The sequence below is a fragment of the Theileria equi genome (assembly GCF_000342415.1).
Source record: "Theileria equi strain WA chromosome 2 map unlocalized gcontig_1105316255037, whole genome shotgun sequence".
In the NCBI taxonomy this organism is placed as follows: Eukaryota; Apicomplexa; class Aconoidasida; order Piroplasmida; family Theileriidae; genus Theileria; species Theileria equi.
The window spans coordinates 1,072,315-1,097,423 of record NW_004668230.1 but is presented as its reverse complement, the minus strand read 5'-3'; the positions used below and the strand labels follow the sequence as shown (position 1 = coordinate 1,097,423).

At 35.8% G+C, this 25,109-nt stretch overlaps 5 protein-coding genes across 5 annotated transcripts, besides 1 other annotated feature; 1 reads left to right on the top strand and 4 right to left on the bottom strand.

Moving 5' to 3' along the window:
* Positions 1–419: 419 nt before the first annotated feature.
* BEWA_039600 (hypothetical protein) lies at positions 420–6,560 on the bottom strand (the record flags this gene model as incomplete). Its single annotated transcript, XM_004833317.1, has 1 exon — positions 420–6,560. The coding sequence occupies one exon, from the start codon at positions 6,558–6,560 to the stop codon at positions 420–422; it is 6,141 nt and encodes a 2,046-aa protein (XP_004833374.1).
* A 344-nt stretch (positions 6,561–6,904) lies between these two features.
* On the bottom strand, positions 6,905–9,607 carry BEWA_039590 (conserved hypothetical protein; the record flags this gene model as incomplete). The annotated part of the gene is made up of 1 exon (XM_004833316.1): positions 6,905–9,607. One exon carries the CDS (start codon positions 9,605–9,607, stop codon positions 6,905–6,907), a length of 2,703 nt encoding a protein of 900 aa, XP_004833373.1.
* Positions 9,608–9,615: 8 nt separating this feature from the next.
* Positions 9,616–9,639: a sequence feature (AT_rich).
* Positions 9,640–9,722: 83 nt separating this feature from the next.
* Positions 9,723–12,261, bottom strand: BEWA_039580 (conserved hypothetical protein; the record flags this gene model as incomplete). The annotated part of the gene is made up of 6 exons (XM_004833315.1): positions 9,723–10,083; positions 10,118–10,217; positions 10,252–10,354; positions 10,390–10,807; positions 10,842–12,124; positions 12,160–12,261. 6 exons carry the CDS (start codon positions 12,259–12,261, stop codon positions 9,723–9,725), a joined length of 2,367 nt encoding a protein of 788 aa, XP_004833372.1.
* A 562-nt stretch (positions 12,262–12,823) lies between these two features.
* BEWA_039570 (conserved hypothetical protein) lies at positions 12,824–24,568 on the top strand (the record flags this gene model as incomplete). Its single annotated transcript, XM_004833314.1, has 3 exons — positions 12,824–14,806; positions 14,843–15,543; positions 15,577–24,568. The coding sequence occupies 3 exons, from the start codon at positions 12,824–12,826 to the stop codon at positions 24,566–24,568; spliced, it is 11,676 nt and encodes a 3,891-aa protein (XP_004833371.1).
* On the bottom strand, positions 24,227–25,013 carry BEWA_039560 (conserved hypothetical protein). Its single transcript, XM_004833313.1, has 2 exons — positions 24,880–25,013; positions 24,227–24,844 (listed from the first exon to the last, which is right to left on the bottom strand). Exons 1-2 carry the CDS (start codon positions 24,962–24,964, stop codon positions 24,693–24,695), a joined length of 237 nt encoding a protein of 78 aa, XP_004833370.1. The 5' UTR covers positions 24,965–25,013; the 3' UTR covers positions 24,227–24,692.
* Positions 25,014–25,109: the final 96 nt, after the last annotated feature.

Sequence of the window (25,109 nt, the reverse complement as noted above, 5' to 3'; positions counted from 1 at the left end):
AGAATAATAGAAACACATTAATTTCTGTTGTCATTTATTTTTGTACTCATTTATTAATTTCTTTCTAACATTTACCCTCTTTCTACATTAATATAGACTGACCTTTTGAGATTCTCGAGAAATAGACAGGATCTACTGATTCCAAGGATAGACTCAAACCCACTTTTCTTTGAACTAGTAAACTTGTACTAATCGAGAGCACATTATTTGGTAGAGATAACCATAAAAGAGTTCAATTATAAATCCTGGTAGACATTGTGGAAGCTTCTTCATTGGTCCAACAGAGGAGAGTAAGGTACAGACAATGACCCAACAAGAACAGAAACAACTAACATGAAACAAAAACAAGCCAACAAATTAAGACCCATTACTCAGTACAGATTCCCTAGTCTCCATACTGGAGAGTCCATAGACACCCATTAAATCTGTCTAACCCAGGGATCTCCTTTAGAACGTTTAAATGCCCACCAACCGAGTCCAGTAAGACCACCAGCTCCAGTAAAGACACCTGAAGAGACGTATCCAGCTAGTGCAGAACCCGTAGCAAGTTCAAGACCGGTAAGTTTAGCAGAAGTTTCAGGAGTAGCAGGGTTACAGCTACTATCAAGACTATTGAGTACATTGAGAATTTTTTCGTACTGATTGGTATCATCAGTAACACTACTAGCTAAATCATCTCCTACAATAATCCAATGACCAGGAGTTCCTCCACTGGTGTTCTTGTACCATTTATCACTATTGTTAATAGTTGAAGAATCTATATATACCATAAGAGATTTATTATCCTTATCACATCTATATACTTTTACTTCTTTCACGTCAAGAATGTTACTAGGTAGTCTACTAAGAGGAGTTACAGAATTAACAAATCCTACTATATGAAACTTGATACTATATGAGCTTTTGTTGAGGGTGTGAGTATAAGAATCATAATACGATAGAACTTTACTGCCAGGAGTATCCTTAGAAACTTGCATCTTATACTCATGAAGAAAGTCTAATCCATTATCGCAAGCATCATAAATAGTATCATGCTTACTGATATCAACTATAACTGCATGATTGAGTTTACAGTTGAGAAGGTGGAGTTTAGACTCAAGATTCTCTGTTGGATCACTAATAAGTTGCCAATTTTTATTTTCATCAGGATCAATGTTTTCATACCACTTTTGTATAGTTATTCCACTGGGATAATGCTGAGTAACTTTTACAAGAAGAGGTCTGCCCCTATTCTCATCCATTCTAGCAGGCGCTTCTAGAGGAGTCCAGTAAAAGACAGAAACCTGAGTAACATTTTCAGTTTTTTCCAACCCACATATAATCTCATTTTCGCCACATTTGAACTTCTTAACCGTGAAGTAGCTATTCCTACCGGATATTGTGTGAATACATTCAGTAAAGTCCTTCACGCCAAGTGGGTTAGACTTTGGTATAACCGATATGTTCTGTTTACATGGCTGAGCATTCGCATCTTCATAAAAAAACCTCTTACTAGTATGATATCCTCTCTGATAAATGTCTAAAATTACCGACGGCGGAGCACAAGTACTATCGATACCATCAAGCAAGCCAACTATAGTTTCATAAGCCTGGTCATCTTGTGGAGATTTTACTTTTGTCCACTCAGTATCCTTACCAGGTTTTTTAAACCACTTATCACTAATCTTTGGATCATTGGATTGTATGTAGATGAGAAGGGGATCGTAAAACCCCTCATTACATGCGTACACAATGACCCTGTCAACCCCCTTAATAGGCATATGTTTGCTAATATCCTTAAGTGTCATAGGATCATAGTTATTCTTGAAGGAAGATATGCTAAACTTTGCTCCAGTATCTGGAATATGAGTATAGGCAACATAATTTCCAAGATTTCCTTCATACATTTTTTCAACCTTGACTTTCTTAGTACTGTGTCCATAATGACAATAGTTAGAAATCTCGGAGACATCTATTTGAACGACATCATTTATCTCACAATTGAGCGAAATTAGTTTCTGGAGGAGTTGAATCTCCTTCAGTTTTCCTGATGAATCCACATATACTGGTGGAGGATCATATTTACTCCATGAGTTCCCTCTATTCTCATAGTACTTAAAATCACCGCTATTGTCTATCTCAATCAATAGTGGATTCTTATTAGTCTCATCAACATCTTGGTCGTCCTTCCAGTAATAGGAAGAAACTGAGGACACTTTGGCGTACTCATGGATATTTATGTTATTGTTCTGATTATCTTGCACTTCCTTAAGCTTGAATGATGGTCCAGCTTGGATATGGATAAACTTTAAGAAGTCCTGAGATCCTTTTAGAGGACCAGGAGGATAGGGAGATCTTGTGATTTTAATACTTTTCTTTCCCGTAGGATCTTCATAAGTACTAGTGATTTGTTTTACATTAGTATCTTTGTTTTTTGAGAGTTGAATGGTAACTCCAGGGCTTTGTTCCAGTTTAACTTGAGCCATTGATGGAGAATCATCATTGCATGTTTTATAGTAATCACATCCAAACTCTTTTAGTACCTCCACAAGTTCATTGAATTTATCCTTACAGTATTTGATATTATTTGGATCAAGAACTCCAGTTAAAACTTTTATCCATGGTTTATTGACATTAGTCTTATCTTTTTTGTACCATCCTTTAACATCATTTTGTCCACCATTATAGTCCAAGTAAATTAGAACAGGATCCTTATCTTTACAGTAAAAAGCATAAACTGTAACCGCTCCACTGGTAGGAAATTGAAATCCATGAGGTCTTATATATTTTCTATTCTTCTGGCCTCCAGTAGAGTAGTACTTAATTTTGGCTAAGTGAGTACTTGTATCGGAGGTATCATGTTTGTAGTAATGAATTGGACTATCACTCTTACCATTAGCGTTAACTGAGTCGCTAGTAACACTAGCTCTCCCATTGCTATGATGCTTACAACAATAGTTATTATCTATATGTTTCTTAGAGTGATCCTCCGTAAGATCCATGGTAACAACACCATTATGGTAGCAATTGAGCTCATCTAGTTTCTGCTCAAGAAGTTCACCTATTAATTCAGAATTTTTATTCTGATGTTCGGAAAGTTGTTGCCATTTAAGATCACCGGTGTTATGGGCATATATATAGCTTCCATCTTCCTTTAGCACTTCTATAAGGAGAGGCTTATTCCGCCCCTTATCCTCTTTCCAATACCATACTGCTAGATGAATGATTTCTTCATTGGGGTCAATTCCAAGAGATTGTAGTGATATTGTTTTATCTCCATGTTTGACGTTCTCAATCTTGAAAGACAACCCATCAGGTGATTCGTGTGTTAACATGTAGAATCCAGAACCATCTGGTCTTTCATCCCTCTCTAATTTAATTTCCTGATTGATAGGAGATACTTTGTATTTTTTAATGTTTCCTTTCCCAGCGATACTCTGTTCTATGTCAATGATGAGGCTGAGAGTAACTCCAACAGAGTTAGGCCTAAGCCCGGTAGGAGTAGTAGTAGAAGGGGGACTACCATCAACATTTAGTTTGACACCACCAACAGTAACAGGATCACTCATAAATGTGGCCTCATTTTGCCCCTTTATTAATTCTTCATCTTCATGTTCTTCTTGTATATCAATACGTACACTACTGTCTTGTTTCTCTTTCTTTTTTTCCTCTTCATAGACAATTTTGGCATCGTCCAGTATCTCTTTCCAAGTATATTTATCATCTTTGCCATTATCCACGGATGTAGTGGTGTATCTTGATCCTTGAGATGTAGAAGAATTGTCTGGACTTGTAAACCTTGGAGGTGGAGGACGCTGGCCACATGCATCAGCTATGCTATTCTTTACATTTTCTAGAGCAATTTCAATTTCATTATTACCCTTACTTTCAAAATCAGTGCAGACTTCCCAATCATTGTCCTTTATTTTCTTAAGCCATTTCGTCTCTCCTCTGTTTTGTTCAACACGTATGGAAACTGGAGAAGCTCCATCACAAGTTGGAAAATAAACAGTCACCTTTGAAATTTCTTTAGGCATATCAAAACCGGTCACTTGTTGTCTAGTTTTCCCATTATATATTGATGATACTTTGAGGAATTTCTGGCCTTTAGCTGGAGCGTGTTCGTAACCTATGAAACCAGAATATTCCTCCTGTTTTATAGTGACCTTTATTCTCTTTTCATGTCCAGCGTGAAGACCGTGACAGTATTCTCCACCTTTTCCTGAGATATCCAATTGAACTACCTCATTAATCTTGCAATTTACTTCGTTCAGCCTCTCTATGAATTTATCTGTGAGTTTTGACAGATTATTCTTATAAAATTCTCTAGTTACTGTCCCATGAAGTGTTTTCCATTCCTTATATTCTGCGGTTTTACCAAGATTCTCGAAGAATATAAAACCTCCACTAGACTTGACAAACTCTACAAGAAGAGGAACGTTTTTGGGATCTTTATCCCATTTGTATATCCTTATTTGAGATATGAAGTCCTTAGTAGTAACTATATCAGTGGGTTGGTTCTCATAAGTAACCCTAGATATCATTGTATCATTAGGAGTAATATGGTATGCATCTAAATCATAGTCACCTTTAGCATCATCTGGAAAGTTAGGTTTGGCATCGGATGTAGTTAAAGATCTACGATTCAGACAACTGGATCGGTTTGTAGGAGATTTAAATCGTTCGAGATCAGTAGGAGCAGTTAACTCAATAGGTATAGCTTTGTTTACCATACAATTTTGGTGATCCAAAGCTTGTTGTTTTTCCATCTTTTCTACTTGACCATTACCCCAACGTGTACCAAGAGTACCATAATAGGTACTACTACCCTGTGGAGTATTGTTTTTTGTGGTAATCCCAAGCAGAATTGGTTCGGTAGGATTACCCCGCCAAAAATAAACTTCAACACCTTGCACACCGTTGATCTTTTTGGTTGCTACTATTTCACCTCTATCTTGTAACATTTTATTTAAAACAAAAATGTTACTCTTAGTGGCTACCTTGTGGATATTCTTAAAGAAACCAGATATGGGATCATCCCTAGATTTTGAAACAATAATAGGAATCTTCTTAGGACCCGATTCATCAAAATATTCCGAAAAGGACTTTCCTTCTCCCACAGTATGAGTAATTTTGATCTTTGCACTTTCTGCGGAGGTTATTACATCACATTCATTTAATGTTAAGTCTGTCTTAACTTCCTTCAAAACATCTCCAAGTTTGGCTTTAACATCATTAGGTTTACCAGAAATTTTAGTGTATTCCTCCCAAGTGTCCCCAGAGTTTCTCTTGTACCATTTATGAGTCATGTTTTGATATTCTACGCAAATGAGAAAAGGTATGTTGGGATCACAAGGGGATACAAATGCACTCAGCAGCCTAACGTCCCTAAATGGAAGAGGAGTACTCTTGAATTCCTGGAGCTTACCTTTAACAGTAACTTCAGATATAATGAGTGGTTTAAAACTACCCATAATTGACCAGTACTTGTATGCGTAAAGGACCGGGTAAGTACCAATAGATTCTTCATACAAACGATTTATCACGTTCTTGTGTAGGAAATGGCGCTTTGGATGACAGTCTTCCAATTTCCCAAGATTAATTTGAACAACTCCATTATATATGCAGTTGAGAAGATCAAGTCTCTCCTTTAGATCCTTGGGATTGTTATGCATCCAAGGTAAGGCTCTCCACTTGTCATGTTTGTAGTTTCCATCTTTTCCAGCAATACTAATATTCTCCATCCAATAAGAGAAATAATTTTTGCCTACAAATTCTATCAATAGAGGATTTTTCTTCTGGTTATCTTCCTTCCAGTAATATGCAGATACTCCACTAAAATTTTCTTTGTCAACTGGAATTGGGAGATAGTAACCCGTCTTATATCTTGACCGCTTCTGAAAGGTGAGTTGTCTTCCATTGTATACAAGGATAGAATTCTCAGAAAATGTGCCACTATAATCGTACTTTGTATATCCTTCAGCATCCTGAACAGAATATTTATTAACTTTTATCTCTAATTGTTCACCACAAATGTCGCACTTAATACTGTAGCCTGTATTCTGATCAAAGTCTATGTGTATCCTATGAGCGACAAACAATTTACACGAAAGTGCCTCTAGCTTCTTCTCAAAGTCTATATTTTCCCCAGTGTAGTCATCTTCTTTTGGATACTTTTTTGATCCCACTTCTTCATCAATTCCCCTCCATCTTTTATTAGCATAGCCTCCAATATTTTCAAACCAATGCGTTTTATCACCATTATCTTTAGACCTTATGAGAAGAGGCTTCTTTATTGCGTTTGGATCATTATCGTAGATTCTATTGTAAAAGACGGTCACAGAGGCTGAATCATCAAACAAACTAACATACCCTATCCTCTCAAGTTCAACATTTTGCCAAAATACAGTACGAATAGGATTATCCCTAACATGAATCTTACCGATGTCATGGGTGAAATACCCAAAATTCGTATCTTTTACTCTCCCAAATCTCACAGAGAGATATTTTTTGTTCCCTCTGCACTTACATCTTTTGTTGCTCCTACATTTGTTCTGTATGTTTACGATTAGTTCATTCATCCACCCTCAGATCCAGTGGTGTAAGGAGCGTCTGCTATATTCTCTTCAAAACTCTGAGATCCATGAGTAGTCTCAATGCGACCAAAGGGAGCACATTCTCTTAACTACTCCCTAGACAACCATGCATTCATCCTCCCTCACAACTAGCTCACCGTCAGAGAAAGTATCCACAGAACAAGATGAACAACTATCAACACAGTCTTCAGTAGTACAATCAACACTCACGTCAGTAGAAATTAGTTCGTCTATCCAATCACCAACTTCCACCGAGTCCACAATATACATGCAACCACAAATTAAAGATAAATAATCATGTAAAAGACCTCAATGACTTACCCTAAACGTTAGCGGCGTCTGCTGGTTTCTCCTAATGTCGGAAAGTCTAGCTCATTTTGAAACCTTGGACCAGGTCTTGCGCCGAGTGCATTTGCATAATTTCTATTTTCTGTAAATCCCTTTGCATGTTTGACCAGGATTGGAAATTCCGCATCATTGCAGAGTGGCAATGAAATTTGGCAATTGCCCTTTAGGTAGTAATGTATAATTTCCAAATGTTCAACTTGCATATTTTTGAGTATACCAAGACACCTCTTGGTCCATGCTTGTGCAATTTCGGCTAGATCCTGGACATTTTTCAAATCCCTCACCAATCTATGGAATTCTGGCTCCAATGCTTGCAGTGATTCAAGCTTTTTCATGCTCATGAATTCACCCAGGTTTGTGAAGCATCTTTTTTGCGATAATGCGATGTTTGCAAGTTTTGACTTTGTTGTGTCACGTAGTGTGTATTCCTGATTCTTGCTATATTTCTCCATATTCGACCTCAAAACTTGACCAATAACATCATACATGAGGCCGTAAAAGTTGTTGGAGTTTACATGATTTATAAAAAGTGTGGATGTATCCGGAAGGTTTGTAACATAGGCTGGTTCTATAACCTTTTCTTTTTCTACTACCGGGTGAGGAGCAACCACCTTTTCTACCTTTGGTTGTTCTTCCTTTTTCCTTTCCCATTTTACAATCTTTTTCTTTTTGCCAACTGCCGCTTTTGTATCTGCCTTTGGATTCAATATCTGAGCTGGAAGTGGATTTCTCAAATTACCCTGTAGCTTCATGGCTCTAGTGAGTGAGAGTGGTCGTGCACTTACCACCTCCTTCATATCCCCAATTAGCTGTTCTAGTGCGCTCTTGACAAGTATCCCATTAGAAATTTGTGCTGTGTCATGCAGGCAGTTTAGCAATCGTTTTTTTAGTCCACCCTTTTCTGCTCCGCAGAGAAACACAAGTTTAGCAATGTATTCCTTGACAAGATTAAAAAGAGCAGTAGTTTTACTAGCATCTTTGGTGCAATCTGCAGTGCAAGCCTTGTATGACTCACGGAACTTTGACTCAATTATCTTGTACACTCGCATATTTAGCTCAACATGTTCCTTTTCTGTCGTGCCAAATTCTGAATGGACCTCTTGCACCTCCTCCAATGCATTGACATTTCTCTTGAGAAACATTTCCATCCTAGCTGCACAAATTGGATCCAATGCTACCTTGAGCTGATCATCTGGAATGACTGTACTCACAAAGTATGGGTAGAGTGGCGACTCCTTTTCCAGAACCTCCTCAAGAGTCTCACTCTGTGACTCTGTACCAATGATGCTGATAAAACCATCCCATGCCAAATCCGTGGTGAGTTCATCAAACATTGGAGCAGAAGTGCGGGATACAGGAGAGGCATCCTCTCTTCGTGCAGTTGCGAGAGGTTTCTTGTGGCATGGAATCCTTGTAACTTGGGGATGCTTTGCAACGTAATGCAGGCGTAATTGAAGATCATCAGAAAATACGACAAACATGCAGTCTTGCTCTTCACAAGGGTAGTGATATGTTTTGTAATGTTCAAAAAGTGAGGAATAATGGGAAAATACTTCACCGCTATCGCACAAATCACATATAAAGTGTTCTTCCTTTGCGTGCTTCTTGAACATGGCCTTATCCCAATGATATATTTTGCAAGCTGGGCAGGAAACGTGTGGACTGATTGGCGGATAGCATCTAAAATCTCCATTCTTTACATGATCTGCTATCCTTGTTGCATGGTAAAGTAGCATTTCTGGGACAAACTTTTTGTCAGCAAAATACTGGGCACAAATATCACAGATTACATAGTTATGCTCAGCCTTGAGATGTTTACTTAGAAGCTTCAGGGATCCAAAACGGCTACCGTCTATACCAGTGCTTAACCATTTCTTCCTACATTCTGGAATCCAACAGAGTGGTGTAGTTATGAGTCTACACAAGTGATAGATCCCAGAAGATTCAAAAATCAATCCCTTGTCGCGAATCATAACACAATCATCATTGACAAGTAGCGTCTCATTTGATTTGGTGATACTGCAAGATTCCACACAATGCTCCGTACCTAAGCTCTCTAGGCGTTTTACAACATCGGCATTGTACTGCAGAAAGAGCTCATAGAGCTCTGTTATGTTTACCTTCCCAGAAGCATAGTATTCTTCATCATTTGAGCCCCTCCTGAGGATAGACACAAAGTCTTGCAGCTCTTCTTGCGTCAAGGCAAAGCTTCCTTTGGAAGAATAAAATGCCTTGTTGCTAGCAAGGTGTACATAAAAGGGATTCGCACAAAAGTAGAGAGCCTCATTACCATGCTTGCAATATGGACACTCATACCCGAATGGAGTCTCCTTGCTGTAAAAGTAAAACAGCTTTAGTGCACACAGCAGACATATTATATGATCACACTTCCCTACTGCACATATTAGCGTATTCTCGTAGCAAATACAGCAGTTAAGGAAAGAACTCAAGTTTCGTGTAGGTTTGAACGCCAAAAGTTTCTGAAGCTGTGCTTTATTCAGTCCCCGGTCGTGTGGTAGCCCACAACTGAGAAATGTATCAAATGTAACGTCACATAAACCGTCTGAGAAGCTTCTGTGCAAATCTGGGCCTATAATCATGCCAGGTGGTCTGTTCCTTCTATAGTCTCCACCATATCTGCCACGAACCTGTCTAGCGTTACCGCCTCTCCAGTTCTCTTCCATAACATACGTATAAATTTATAAAATAATAAATTGCAAGTGTATGCGCACACCAGAGATGTTGTGCCAGTCTCAATTCCAATCGAGGCACAACTCCATAGTCTGCACGTGTTTTATTTTAAAGCTGTAGACATACCTGATTAGGTTCTACCATAGTGGGACACATTGGACACTTGAAGTGCTTCTTGCGTCTCTTCCCGCTTAGCCTGTCAAAGCAAACCTTGCAGATGACGTGACCACATGGCAGCATGATCGGAGGGTTTTCGCTGCTTGTCTGATCCTTTGAAACTGCACATGTGAGAAAACTGTGAAAGTAAAATGCTGGGCCAAGGTCTGATTCCACAGGAAGCTGCTGGTTCGACTTTAACCACATCCCAACCTTGGAGTACACCTCACGCCTCTCGTTGAACAAGAGACGGAAGACGTCTACCAGATAAGGCAATGTTACATGACCAGCACATGTTATTACCGATAGTGGACTGAATAACGTGTATGTGTATGGGAATGACAAACCTTTCATATGGTAAATGAACCTTGATAAATTCGCTAGATTCTTGCTCATCAACCTGTACCCTCGTCCGCTTTACCTCTGGTGGAGCGGGTTCCTTAATATCTGCACAGGTGTGTAAACGTGAGAAAAATCGTACCATCGATGCTTGGTTGCGATACCGGTTCGTTTCTGAGGTGGACAACCGTTGTCGGTTGTGAGGATTCTGAACGCAATCCTCTCATAATCATCCTCAAAATGTCCTAAATGTTTTGTGGCAAGATAAAAATTAGCGTACCCGAAGTGTAGCGCTTGAGCGCTCAGATGTTTGAGTAGTAGATTCTTCCGATTCAAATGGTCGTATGACATGTTCTCTCCTTCTTTCTTCCCTTCCTGGGAATCTGATATGTATGCGTGAACCTGAGGAAACGTTTAAAAGTCTGGCTGGCATCAGTTCGTTTTCTGTGATTTGGGATAGTCTCGAATCCCTAAAGAGGGAAGATCCAGCAAATACCGTAAGGGAAAATGTGGGTAATCCCCTTTGTGATTCGTCAGAATCGACCCTACCAAGAAAATTATCATCAGAGTCATCTGCACTCGCGATTAAGACGGTTGTACCTCTATCACTACGCTCTTCTGAAATGTCCACGTAAGGATTAGGAGGTGTCACTGTATCATACGTGCAGTCTGGCAGGCTTGAAATATTCAAAATTTGCCTAAAATTTTCATCTAGAGTTGAATTAGACAAACCTGCATGTAGTTTCTGGGTCAGACAAGATACTTTTAATTGTTCCCTTTGATAAGCTAACCCTCGGAGGTGGTTCTTCTCTTCCATCGAGTCTGGTGCGAACATATCTTATAAAACATCCATCCGATAGTGCCCCAGAGTTAAGGTACCTATATGCCATTTTAGGATCCTTCTTTTCATTGCTTGTGCAAACAGATAACCAATTCTTTGGAAGGCCCCTACGAATAGGTTGCATGCGTGTGTATACCTGTGCAGGTTTCCGTGAAATAGCTGAAAGAGCATCAAGCCATGAACTAGACGGTTGCTTAGAGGCATAAATGTTCTGATCCTTTTCTTCATTAATCCATCGTCTATAGATGAATTTGCTGGACACATCTCTTGTGGGCTCCTGTACAAGTTCAGACTCTGGCTCTAGTGTATGAATTCCAGGTTCTAGGAGTTCATTTTCTTCCCGGATATGTATATAACCAGGTGGTCTCTTTACTAGTACACCAGCTTCACAAAATACCCGTGTAAAAAGCTTGGTGGTCTTGGTCTTAACAAGTTCAAAATCAGCGGGGGTAGGTTCTCCCAGCACAATTTGGGTCATTAATTTACCAATCTCTTCATTGTGGACTTTCCAGATTTTTGTTATCCCAGTGCTTTTTACCTTGTTTATAACCTTTTGCATACCACATTCCTTTGTATTGCAAAACTGGATTTTATAAAGATTAATGAGCAACTCATTAAATCGTTCAGTGTGTAGTGTAGATTTATCATACTGACTCTCAATCCATTCAATGGCTGGGTCAATGTTGCAGTTTTTAATATTATCCAGAAATCTGTGTAAAATTTTGTACGCTTCTACAGTTACAGATCCTACAATAGCCTTGTTGTCATCACCCCAAAGTTTGATGGACTCCAACTTTAGTTGTTCATAGACATCAAATAGGCCATAATGAAGCAAGTGCATCCCGATCATTCGACATACAAGCTTCTCATCGAGCTTTATCGGCGCCAAAGTCTCCAACCTGTCGGAAGCAGGCTGGCCAAAAACATTCCTTTTTGCAGTAGAAAATTCACTATTGAACTCCTTGATACGCTTATTTATTTTCTTGTGTATGTCTAGTGACTTTACCGTAGATGCAAGCTCCTTTAGAATAATTCCGCAGTCACTGGGTGATCCATTCTTCACATCAAGAGCACTGCTGGACGTGCTTCCATGATCAATACCGACAGATTTGACATCTTCGTCTACATTTACAGCATCATTTGATTCTTCAGCGTCCAGTTTTTTGTCAAGATCCTGAAATTAAAATGTGCGTTCAAACTTGAGCGAACCTGTAGCAATTGGATGAGTGAGTCCAGTTCGTTGTTGATGCTACCAAAGAGTTTCTTGCGTTTCTTTGAAAGCGACTCAAAATCGTCGACTAGAGGAGCCATGGTTGACTGGTATGGCCTCTTGCTGTTCCTGGTGGCACATGACTCCATAAAGGCCTATTATGGAGCTATACAGGCAAAAACAGATAGAGATTCATCTAAGCTGATGTTTTACCAGAAATCGTCCAGATAATCCAAAGAAGTGACGACTTTGCAAAGTGCTATGGTGCCGAGGATTTAAACCCTAAACTCGCCACTCAGAAAACACATCAACTCAATTTCGCGAATGTAATTTCTTTTTATAAATTTTATTTCTGTTTGTGTCAATTTAAGTGTAAGACCATAAATGTAACCTGGAAACTGATCGATCCTAGTCGTATCTCCTAGTTGTGGTCAAATTTTGAGCTTTGGCAAACACATTCGCCAAATCCGTCAAACCAAGAGTTTTGTGTGCCAGTTTTAGTCTCCCTTGAGGAACGAAGAAATTTCCTTCCTATCCCATGGCCTCCAGTATCTTCACTGTCTAAAAATTTTAAGTAAAAGTTGTATCCAGTCCTATATTCAACTGTTTGTCAACAGGGTAGCCTAAATTCATGGCAAATTCTAGTTATTGTATGCATTAGGCATGGATCCTGCTCCGGTTGACTTGGAATCCTCCAAGAATAAGGCCGATGTCGCTCTTATAGCATCTTGTTTTTTCGGCATAAATGATGAAAATGTGCTGGATGAAAAGGTTATTGATGAGTTTCTCGGCAACTGCAACAGCGAGCCTTTGATTTTTGTCAAGCACAATTCTACAAAGGAGGAGATTGCGACAAATTTGGGGTGGAATTCCGATATTTTAGACTCTGATAGTTTTGTCATATTCATAAAGTGCGGATATGACCCAGAAAAATCTCAAAATGGAGACCTGATGCTGATACCATTCATGTGGAAGAGAGGAGCATCCATAAACTCGATCTCATATTCGTATATACATGATATTATCACACCGCTAATCATGCAACAACTCAATACTCTTGAACAAAATGATCCCAAACGAAGTCAAATAAATGATATTCTTCAGAAATTAAGGGAAGCATCAAAGTCACTAGAGTCATTCCCCTCTAAATCCTCAGTTGAAAAAGCGAACTTTGTTATATCTAATACCCTCTCATCCCTTTTTGATGCATCTGGAACTCTAAAAGAGTACAAGATGCAACTAGATGAAGCACAACTTAATGAAATCAGGGTAAACATTACAGAGTGGTCGTTGGAGATCGTTAGGATACTAAGTGCGTACTCCAAAGTGAATGGAGAGTCAGAATCAAGCTTTACATCCTCAGAAACAGAAAGTTCTGGAAGCAGCTCCTCTAGTGATACGGACAGTGATTCAACAGATTCGTTCTATCAAGAGTCCGAATTTAAATACATGAACACTAGAGTGAGGGAACATATTTCTGATACAATTTCCTCATTTAATAGCGATATGGACTTGTGTGATGAAATTGATTTTTGGAAAACGTACAAACTTGTGTTGGTAGATTTAAAGATTAAGGTAGAATCAGAAAATTTTACCAACACATTAAAGATGTTGGAGTATAATGGCTTCTCTGTAGAGACAATATATTGTTTTTGTGACTCGGTATCAGTGGTAAATGAAACATTAACAAAAGTAACAAAAATAAACAACTTTCTATGTAGTTTACCAATCGAAAAATTACTGCATTTGGAAGGTGTCAGATCATTGAAGGCTACACTGGACCAAATGTTCCTCCATATGGAAAAGGCGATGATATTAAAATCATACAAACATTTCACAGAATTCGTGACCAGTCTAATTATGGAAATTATAAAGGCGTTCAGCCGAGTTGTCTCTGTTGAGCTATCAAACGTTGGTGATTCAATGGAGAATAAAATATTAAAAGACATTCTAAAGGTTTTTTATGATTTTGTTGGTAAGTTAAAGAGGTTTGAAGTGCACTTGAAACGGGTGGACGACTCTAATTTATGCTTCCCACTTACAACCCTGTTAGAGCCAATAAATGTTTATAAGGATATGTTAAAATCCATAAGATCCTGCCAATCTAGAACAAATGATATCAACCAGGATATTTCCGTATTCATCAACTATCTGTCTAGTGGCGTTGAAATATCTAAGGATGAGGAAATACCGAAAGTTTCCGAATCTTTGGAGAATTTTGATTGCCAAAAATCTCTTGTAGAACTATCCACCCAATTGAAGGCGAAGTATATCTCATTTATCTCAGGAATTATAACGGAATATTCTAAGTCATCCCATAGTTTTAATAGAGCAACTCTTATTACAAAGTCAATTTCTTTTTTTGAAACAGAACTGTCCAATTCGGAAAATAAACTTTTAATCATTATAAAAAACTATTTGGATGGAAAATGCATGGATGATATCCTTATATTTATAGACTCTACAAGAGAGATGAAGATATTATCCAAATCATATGGTCATATTAAAAAAATCATTGATCCTGTAATAGACTCTGTTGTGAAAGAATCCATAGATCTTTCTAATTATATCTCCAACTTTAGCTATCCATTCCCAAAAGGCTCTGAAGAACTTTTACCGACTATTATCTTAAGGAAAAAAATGACAGTATGTATTCACAGAAATTATACATGATAATTACAGGTTGTACTCAGTGTAATTAAAAATTTACTAACAATATCGAGGGACAATGAACTACATGGACTGCAGTTAGTCCTACAGAAAATGGTACTCGATGCCAAATATACTGAATTTGAACCTAACATAGTTGATTTTTATTCTGATGAACGAATTTTGGATATTAAACAACTGCAGAATGGATCCTTTGTTTTATCTATAAATCCCTCTCTTAAAGGATTATCTATGATACTAAAGGAACCTTTCATGGGAAATAAATACGATGTTGACCAAGAAACTGAAGAAAAAATGATTTATTTGAATTCTTTAGATTGTTTAATTGAATCGTGTAACGCTTTGGATAATGAAAAATATGAACTCTTCAATCAAGGCATCTCATGTCCAAGAGCCATTCTGCTTCTTGAGAATGACTATAACAAGAGTCTATACAATAATTTAAAGCAATTTATTGATGTTAAATTAAAGGATTTTACCAATGATGATAAATTAGATCGACTTGTGTCGTCTCTACACGAGTTTTTTAAAATATCAGAATACATTGTAGGATGTCAAAAAAGGTTTCAGAGCCTAGAACTACGAGAGTCAAAGTGTGAAACTTCTACAATTTCTTATTTTTCAAGAATAAAATATCTAAATAATGACCCGGAAGTTGTTAAATTAGTAAAAGATGAAATATCAAAATCGCTCAATGAAATTCTTAGAACATGGTTAGTGGCATATTGCATGCTTTGAATTTTTAGCGTCAAACTCGAATTTTATCGGTGGAAGAATGGGACCGTATATGAATCAATAAACACAGAGCTGTTAATTTCCAATGATCAGCTCACTCCAAGTATTTCGTCAATTAGAACACTCATGTACAATAGTTTATTTGATATTTTGGATCCGACAGTTTTTCAAGAATATGGAACATTTTTAGAATCTATGGTTGTCAATTCTTGTTTCCTTGAATGCATAATTGTAGCTGAAACACTATTATTCTCAATTGAAGAAATGATACAATTCTGGAGTGTTTTAGCATCAGATTGGGTGGGCTCAGTTTCTCTAAGTTTTTTAGATGTAAAGGAATATGTTAAAATAATAGAAGATTCGAATTCACTCTTTGAAGAGTGTGCAAGTATCAATGAAATTGTCAAGGTTGGACCCATATCTATAAGAGTTCCAAAGAATTCATATGTAGCAAGAGTTAACGAGTTTAGACACTCCATCAAAACATTGGTTGAAAATTCTATTATTGACTCATCTCAAACTCTAGCAAATGTCTTACTTGCATGCTCAAAATCATTGGGGCTTAGGGTACCAAAAAGCTCTCTTATTCCGCAGAATAGGGATTTCGCATCAATTAATGAAGGCAAATCTGTTCAAGAGGATTTATTTATACTTGATATTGCGCTAATAGAAGAATGTTTGAATGTAATGCAAAACAAACCTATTAAAAATATTGAGTTGGAACACATACCTGCTTCAGAATTCCTGGAAGAAACAATTAACAAAACCTTAGAGTACGTTTCTTCCATAAATAAATCAATTGTAAATTATGGGAATTGGAAAGGTCAAGCGGATAACGTTATGAGTGTAGAGAGAATTTTTAAAAAGCTTGGATTTGCACTCTCAAGGAATTGGATCCATTCTAGTTCTCTATATCGAATAATAGAAAGACTATTCTCTGAGGCTAATTCTTTTGCCTCCAATGAGAATATATGCGTTTTATTACAGTGGATATCAAAGTCAGCCAGCATCTGTGTTGAGAAAAAAGAAACGTTACATGCAGAATGGAAAATCTTTGTTTCCAGAATTGAGATATTTTCGGATGTTAATATTCTAGTGGAAAAGATTTCAGAATTTGAATTTAGTTATTTACAGCAGGTTAAGCTCCTTAGGGATATTAACATTATAAAGGAAATACTGACTCACATAAGATCCTCAACGGATAATACTCACGTTGAGAAGGATGAACTATATTCTGAAATAACTTCTTACAAGTTAGAGTTTACGCATGGGATGAAAGCCATTATAGAAATCCAAAGACTAATGTTATCGGACATATCATCTTATAGAGGCACAGAAGAAATAAGAGAGTTAATTGAAAATTGTCCAAAGATAAGAAAACTTGTTTCGAAAGAGTTATCTGAGATAGAAGAAATTTATGAGATGGATATCTTGTCCTGCATGTGTGAAACTGACTTTAAGGATAGACTCTACAATTTTATATTAACACATAGGAGGGATCCAAATAACGCGGTAGAAATCTCAATACAGATCCTTCTTGATATTTATAGAGAAAAAAAGACAGATATAATTGAAATAATTCATTATGGAAAGAAAATTCATTCTGTAAATAGATACATATCTGAAGTTGAGAAAATGTGGTCTAAACTTGGTTTAGAGTGGATTTACGACAATAAACTTGGAATGTATAGTTTGAAAAATATAGAATCGTTGTATGATTTTTTATGTGAGAATATCATGGCGTTGAATATAGTTAAAGAGTCCAATCACAACAGATCAATTACAGATAGTTCAACATGTTGGATAAATAAATTTAAAATGACAAAAACATTTCTGGATACTTTGAACATATTTTTTGCAAAGTTAGGGTATATTAGTACTCTGTTTCTATTCCATGAGGTTCAAATTCAACTACCCCTTGGAGTAGAAAAAATGCATTCAATTTCCTTGGAATTTTCAGAAATAGTAGACTTGTTGGTTTCCTTAAACCAAATAGATCATGTCCATATTACAAAAATAGAGCTGTTATTAACTAAAATTAATGATGTAGAGAATATGTTAAAGACGTATTTAGATAATACAAGATCCATATTTCCTAGACTCTTTTTTATTAATGACGAAGAATTATTGCATATTATTGGATGCAAAAACATTGAAACTCTTAAAAATTATCTATTTAAGATATTTCCAAGTGTATCTAAATTTGTACTTACGGAAAATAAGAACATTATTGGAATTTCTTCTCACGATGGAGAAGATGTACTTTTTAGAGAATCAATTACTTCTGCCGATAAAAACCCAGTAGACATACTCAAAGAAGTCGACTCATCGATAAAAAACACATTAAAATATCTATTAAATGAGTCGCTAGATGATTTGCGAGAATTTTATGGGAGAATTGACTTTGAAGATACTTCACTGGAAAAATGGATGAGGAAGTTTCCATCACAGATTCAAGTAGCATCAATATCTATTCTATGGACTAGAAAAATGGAAGAAATTCGAAACGAAAATGAAATCACTGAGTTTTGGCATTTTATTTTGTTTTTCACTGAATGTATACTTTCACACGCAAGAAAACCCGGCATGCAAATAAAGATACACAATTTGACTGTTGTGTTAATATATCATGCAGATAAAACAAAAGAATTCAAATTATGTGGATTAAGTTCATTCGAATGGCTAAAATGTTTAAGGTATTATTACAACGGTAGTTTGTATTTGAAGATTTGCATGCGGTCTTACGAGTATGGATTTGAATACATTGGAGCAACAAAAGCCCTTATTATCACGCCAATTACGGAAAATTGTTTTGTTTCTATGTCAATGGCACTCGAGTCTGGACTTGTTGGGAATCCACAGGGTCCCGCTGGAACAGGAAAAACTGAATCAATAAAAGCTTTAGCGAACCTATGCGGATATACATCTCTCGTTTTTAACTGCAGTGATTCATTTGATACTCTGGATATGGAAAGAATATTTAGTGGGTTATGCATATTAGGTTATTGGGGTGTCTTTGACGAATTCAATAGATTGGATGAATTAGTATTATCCTCAATCACTGAGAAAATTACACATATACACTCGCAAACAGATGAAAAGTGTACCCTTGTTATATCCAATAAAGAAGTGAAGGTGAATTCTAGAACATCGATTTTCGTGACTATGAATCCAGGATATTTGAGCAGAAGTGTTCTGCCTTTAAATACACGTTTAATGTGCCATCCATTTGTAATGGAAACTGTAAGTATCTTCCAGATAATTAGAATAAATTTAATGCTCAGTGGATTTGATGATAGCGAGTATGTATCACTTAAACTTAAAATTATTCTGGACGCATGCAATTTAGTGTTGGTAGGACCACAATATAACTTTGGTTTACGCTCTATAAAATCAATATTTAAATATATAAACTATCTTAAGTGCATTGATAATGCTCCTAAATGGAATATTTTAGACGTCTTATTAATTGTAATTGGTCCAAGGTTAGATCAAGGTGATACGACTATTTTCAAATATATTCTTTCACGAATTTTTCCAGAGTATCGGCAAAACCTACAAATAAATGATGTATATACATCTTACTTTAAACCTTTGGAAATTAAGGATTCGTATATAAGTCTAAAGGCAATTGAAATATTACAATTGGAAAAGTGTTCCACCGCAATTATACTTTTAGGTAAATCTTGGACAGGGAAAAGCACTGCACTTGATATTGCTGTAAAATTAATTAAAGCTTCAAGTGGAATTGATTACGAAATTGTAAGGTTTGATCCAGATGCAAACAGTCTCTATGAACACAGAGATAAAAAACTATACGATGGTTTATTTTCGAGCATTTTAAGGAGTTATTGCAACACGAATAAACATGTTTTCATTGTATTTGATGGAAACTTGGATTCCAAGTGGATTGAAAATTTGAACACACTTTTAGATGACAGCAGAATTTTAACGCTTTCTAGTGGCGACAGGATAAACTTGACGGATAACATTCGCATTATATTTGAAACTGATTCATTAGAAAATATTACAGCAGCAACCATATCACGATGTGCTGTAATACGTTTTGATTCTGTTGATCAAAGTTTGAGATATGTATTAAAGGATGAAAATTATTTTGAAAAATACATTGACATAGCCGAATCCAATAGAAATCAACTCCCCCTATTTAAATTCTTAATGGACTCTCTAGATAAATCTTTCAACACTTTCATATTTTCTTTAGTAAGCGCATTTGGCATGCAATTCAAGGATGATGACTTTAAAGACTTTGTGGGAATAATTAGTAAAAGAGTTGTGGAAATTTCAGGGATGGTGGATTTTGATTACTACAAGATAGAACTAGAATACATGGAAAGACTCGGTCTGAGTAGCAGAATAGACCTTATTAGAAACTTTATTGCGAACTGCAAGCTACTTATACTGCGTGGAAATAATTCCCAAGAAGCTTTGGTAAAAATTTTGTCAGATGAACACCAAACGATTACCATAAATATACATGATGGATATAGTAATTCATTGCTCATGAAACATTTAATGAGGAATTGTAATATTGATGATTACGATGGGAGGAGCATCTTGTTGCCAAAATCCGGGAAAAGACTTTTGGTATTTCTTAGGGACATAGAAGAAGCAGATGCGCATGTTATAAAGCATCGTTTGTTTCCGATAATTCGCCATATTTCTCAATTTGGTTACATTTTTATCTTTGATAAAAAATCATTCAAGTGGAACAAGGTACATGTTGAGAACATAACATTTGTATTTGTTGCAATGGCTTTGCTTCCTTCTAGACTTGCAGAAATAACTCCAATAATATGGATAGAAAGTAAAACAATATGCTTAATCGAAGACTGTTCTTATAATTATTGCACAGAACATATTAAATATCCGATAATTTACCATGATTCGCTGGAAGGAACAATATCCACAATTTCTAAATTCCTATATTCCAAAACATCTCATTTGTCAATAATTGGACCAACATGCAGTGGGAAAAGACTAATATGTAAATCAGTTTCAAAAGATACTTACAAATATATCTATGTTGATGATATGGAAAAATTATGTGAACGTATAAAGGACGCTGGAATCGTCATGTCAAAATATTGTATTTGTATAAATTGGGACTTTATTTCTTTAAAGCTTCCTTTTGATCTATTTATTATCAAGAATATGGTACTTACGGGGGATTATACGCTTTTATTTGATACAAAGGTTCTGGAGGAAATATATGAAAAGGATGGTTTCAAACATAAGACATTCGATATCTTTATCAAAAAATTCAACATGAATATACGTGAAAACCTAAAGATAATTTTTATTTCCACTTGCAAAACTTTTGATTCATCCATTATATCCAGTGGTATAAGTTGCAGAATCGATGAGCTTAATGATGAAAGTATGCTACAAATTGGAAATAATATATTTAATATCGAAAATAAAGACCAAATTATGGACATAGTTATAGAATTATTCTCTGAATATACCAGAATAAGGGAATCTAACCATTTAGAATTCATTAGTTTTATGAAAACTTTCAAAGATACGTTTGAAATCAATAGTAGCGAAAATATAAAAAGACTTGAGCATTTAGATTCCGGAATAAAAAAGATTAAGGAATCTAAAGTTTCTGTAAATGATATGGGCAAATTGTTGGATAAAAGAAAACGGCATTTAAAGAGCAAAAGTGATGAGGCAGAAATAAAAATGAGATTGATAGTGGAAAAGCAATCTACATGTGAAGATAGCAAGAAACGTGCTATTGAGCTCTCTAAAATCCTTGAAAATGAGAAGCATGAATTGAATAGACGTAAAAGAGAAATAAAAGCCCAGTTAGATGAGGTACTTCCACTATTGGAATCAGCAAAAAAAGATGTTGAAAACATAAATAAGAAAAGCCTGGATGAACTTAGATCGATGACAAATCCTCCATCCATAATAAAATATACCATAAAAGTTATTGCAATGTTGTTGAGTGATCATACAAACGATATTTCATGGGAAGATGCTAGGAGGATTATAAAGAATTCGGATTTTATCACAAAAATTATCGAATTTAATATAGAAAATGTTAGCAAAAACAAATACAAGATGATGACAGAAGCAACTTCAAAGGAAGAATGGAATATAGAAAGAATATTTAAAGCATCTAAGGCCGCAGGTCCGCTTGCAAAATGGGTCAATTCGTTGATTTCATCATGCAAAATATCAATTAGTGTAAACCCACTAAAGAAAGAGATAAAGGAAATAAAACGTAATTATTTAAAGAATGAGCAGGCATTAAAAGATCAGAATTTAGTAGTTAGTGATATGGAAACTGAGATAGAAGGGTACAAGAAAGACTACGCAGAATTAATTTTATCTGTCTCATCAATAACCAGTGAAATAGAAGTTATAGAATCAAAACTGTCTAGGTCAAAGGAGATGTTGGATAATTTATCTAATGAAATAATAAGATGGGAAAAGTTTTTGGAGGAACTTGATAAACATTCAAAGTTCATTTTGGGTGATTCATTACTCGAAGCATCTACAGTACTATTGGTTAAGCTTGACAAATCTGAAGGCGATCTTTTAGTCAATTTAATCACAAATATGCTCAATAACCGTGGAATTATATATTCATTTGACTTTGACAAGGTAAATATTGAAAGAACTGCAATTGAGAAAAATATGAGATATAGACATTGCGTGATTTTAGATTCTCCAGAATTTTTATGCAAGGATATTGTTGGTAAAGATTCTGTAGTCATTTCGGCATGTGATCCTAGTTTTACTGCAGCTCTGAGATCTGTAAAACAATTTGGTGGCGAAATAGTTATAACGAACATACATTGCTCTAGTGCACAAGTGAAAGGTTTAATATTGTCGGAATTCGAGGAAAGAGCAGATAGCACTGAAAACATTCAATTTTACATATATCTGATATGTCCTAGTTCAAGTATTGTTTTGTCTGAACATAAAACAGAGGATGATTATTTATTGTTCTGTATATATAATAGGGCTATAGTAATAAATATGAAGTTATCTGTACCTTATTTTGAGTTATTTTGCAGGGACCGTATAGTGGAATATCTAAACCGGGATTTATACCTCCGTCATCGGGATTATGAATCGAAGATGGCAGAGCTTAGTAAATCTATGAATTGTCTGGAAAATCAGCTTTTAGACTTTTTGGTGAATGTGGATGATCTTTTGGATCACAATTCTCTATCATTTTTAGAGAATCATAAAATAACAGTCAATAAATTAGAAAATGAACTTTATTCTTTGAGCAATGCAAATGAAGTATTCTTCTCTGTGATGGAGTCATACAAAGAATATACGGGTTTATTGTCGGATATATACAGTTCTATATCGAAGATTAAGGATTTGAACAGTTTATATGCTTTTGACATTAATATAATCTTTCATGCAATGAGAGAATCTTACAAAGAAGATGACATTAATTCGACAATTTTTACAATTTATAAGTGGATTGAGCAGGCTATGTTTATGGATGATAAATCACATTGGGAACTTGAAATGTTGAATTTATATACTAAATACAATCCTAAAACTGAAGAAAAAGCAAACTTTGAATTGAAAGATAAAGATTCACTTTTTGGGACTATTTGTGAAACATTTCCCAATGCTAAAACTAAGTTTGACTTCAAGGTGTTCAACTATTATGATACGATTTTTATACTAATAGATGCCGTGGAAGATTCTTTTACGCTTATAAACTCATTCTCAAGAGAGTTGGAAAAGGAATTAAAAGTATATGCAATGGGTTCAATATCTGAACTGGATAGGATTGAACAAAATGTTGAAGAGGCACTAAGTAATGAAAATTTTGTACTTGTAAAGAACACCCATTTATTTCCATTTTGGACAAAAACTTTAGAGTCAAAATTTGTAAATAAACACAAATCAAAGCTATTCTTGGAATGGGATTTATCAGTTTCTCTTCCAACTAGCATACTCTCTAAATGCTGCATAATTGTACATCAAGGTTCAAATGAACTTAAAAATATACTTATCAATTTGTTATTATCATACAAGGTACAAAATTGTCAATCAAAATTGGTTAGATTTCTTTCAACACGAACTATACTTCTGCATGCTATCTCTATTTATCGACAGTCAATCTATCATGGGTGGACAAAGAATTATAACTTTGATAATAACGACATCAAAATTGCTATAAAAGAGACATTTACACTCACTAAAATTATGGAAAACACTGTAGAATCCTCTGATTTAAGCAATGTAATCAACGAATGGAAAAAGAGAACGTTTAACATATATTCTTCAAAGATATCAAACAGTTTAGATCTTTGCATTTTAGATGAAATTATAGACTTTACAGATTCATCTATTTATCCGTTTGGAGTTCCCGAGGATGACATTGAAGAATGGATAAGTAAGATGCCAGAAAAGACCACTCCATCTATGGTTGGACTAACCACTTGGCCACAACTTAGCAAAGAAGTGAACAATGAGAAAGGGGACTACGATAACGAACAACTATACTCTGAAAGGCCGTACTATGAGTCATCATGTAAAATATTTGAGAGATGCTTATCCCGCGAACTTACCTCTGGATACAGAAACAAGAATCACAAATTAGCTTGTGAGACACTTTATACATTTGTTACCAATGGAAAAAGTATAAAAATCAATTTTGACCACTTTACATCACCAGAAGTACTGATGGAAGCTTTAAAGTTTGCGATATCAGAAAGAAACAATTGCAATATACACGACCTTTTACTGTATAGTACAATAAATAGTACCAAGTACCTTGAAATTCCATTGAAAAGAACAAGTGAAACAATGCGTTTGGATAATATAAAGATTTTAAACGGCTTCTACGATTGTGATGAAAATACGATTAGAACTGATGAGGGTAATCAATCCGTGTCTTTGATTTTTGCTTGGGTTTTGGAAGTTAAAGACCAAAAATCTGAGAATAACCACATCAAACCAGTTGAGTTACCCCTGTATAATTCGGCAGGGTGAGTTTTATAGTACAAAATATACCAACATTTAGCAAACTGGTTTGTTACGTCCCTTTGTTGATAAAGAAAACTGATTTTTACCATCTCAGAAACGTAAAGCTTGCATGTTACACAGAATAAAAAGACTACTTTTGTCCAGAACTTTTAAATTTTGCGTTCCATTCTTCCACTTCATCGAGGGTGAATGCCTGTGCCTTGTTATCCCTGAAGAATATACCACGATTACGAGGATTAGCCTTTTCACTTTTATAAATCCATATAGCGGAAATCAATATAGCTGTAAAATAACGTATATTTAATGAGAAAACGAACTTAAACTCCACTGCGCCACTCTGTTTGCAGGACTGCCTCGCAACAAGATCGTTCTCGATATATTTCCCCATCTTCTTCGGAACATTTTCAAGGAAATAATCTTTAGGGAGATATACGGATGCAAATTTGCGGAGAAAAAACTATTCTTTGGAGATGAAACCCATAGAAGTGATGTCGCCCTCATAAATGTGTATGGACTCAAATCCACTTTATATTCGGCACACATAAAA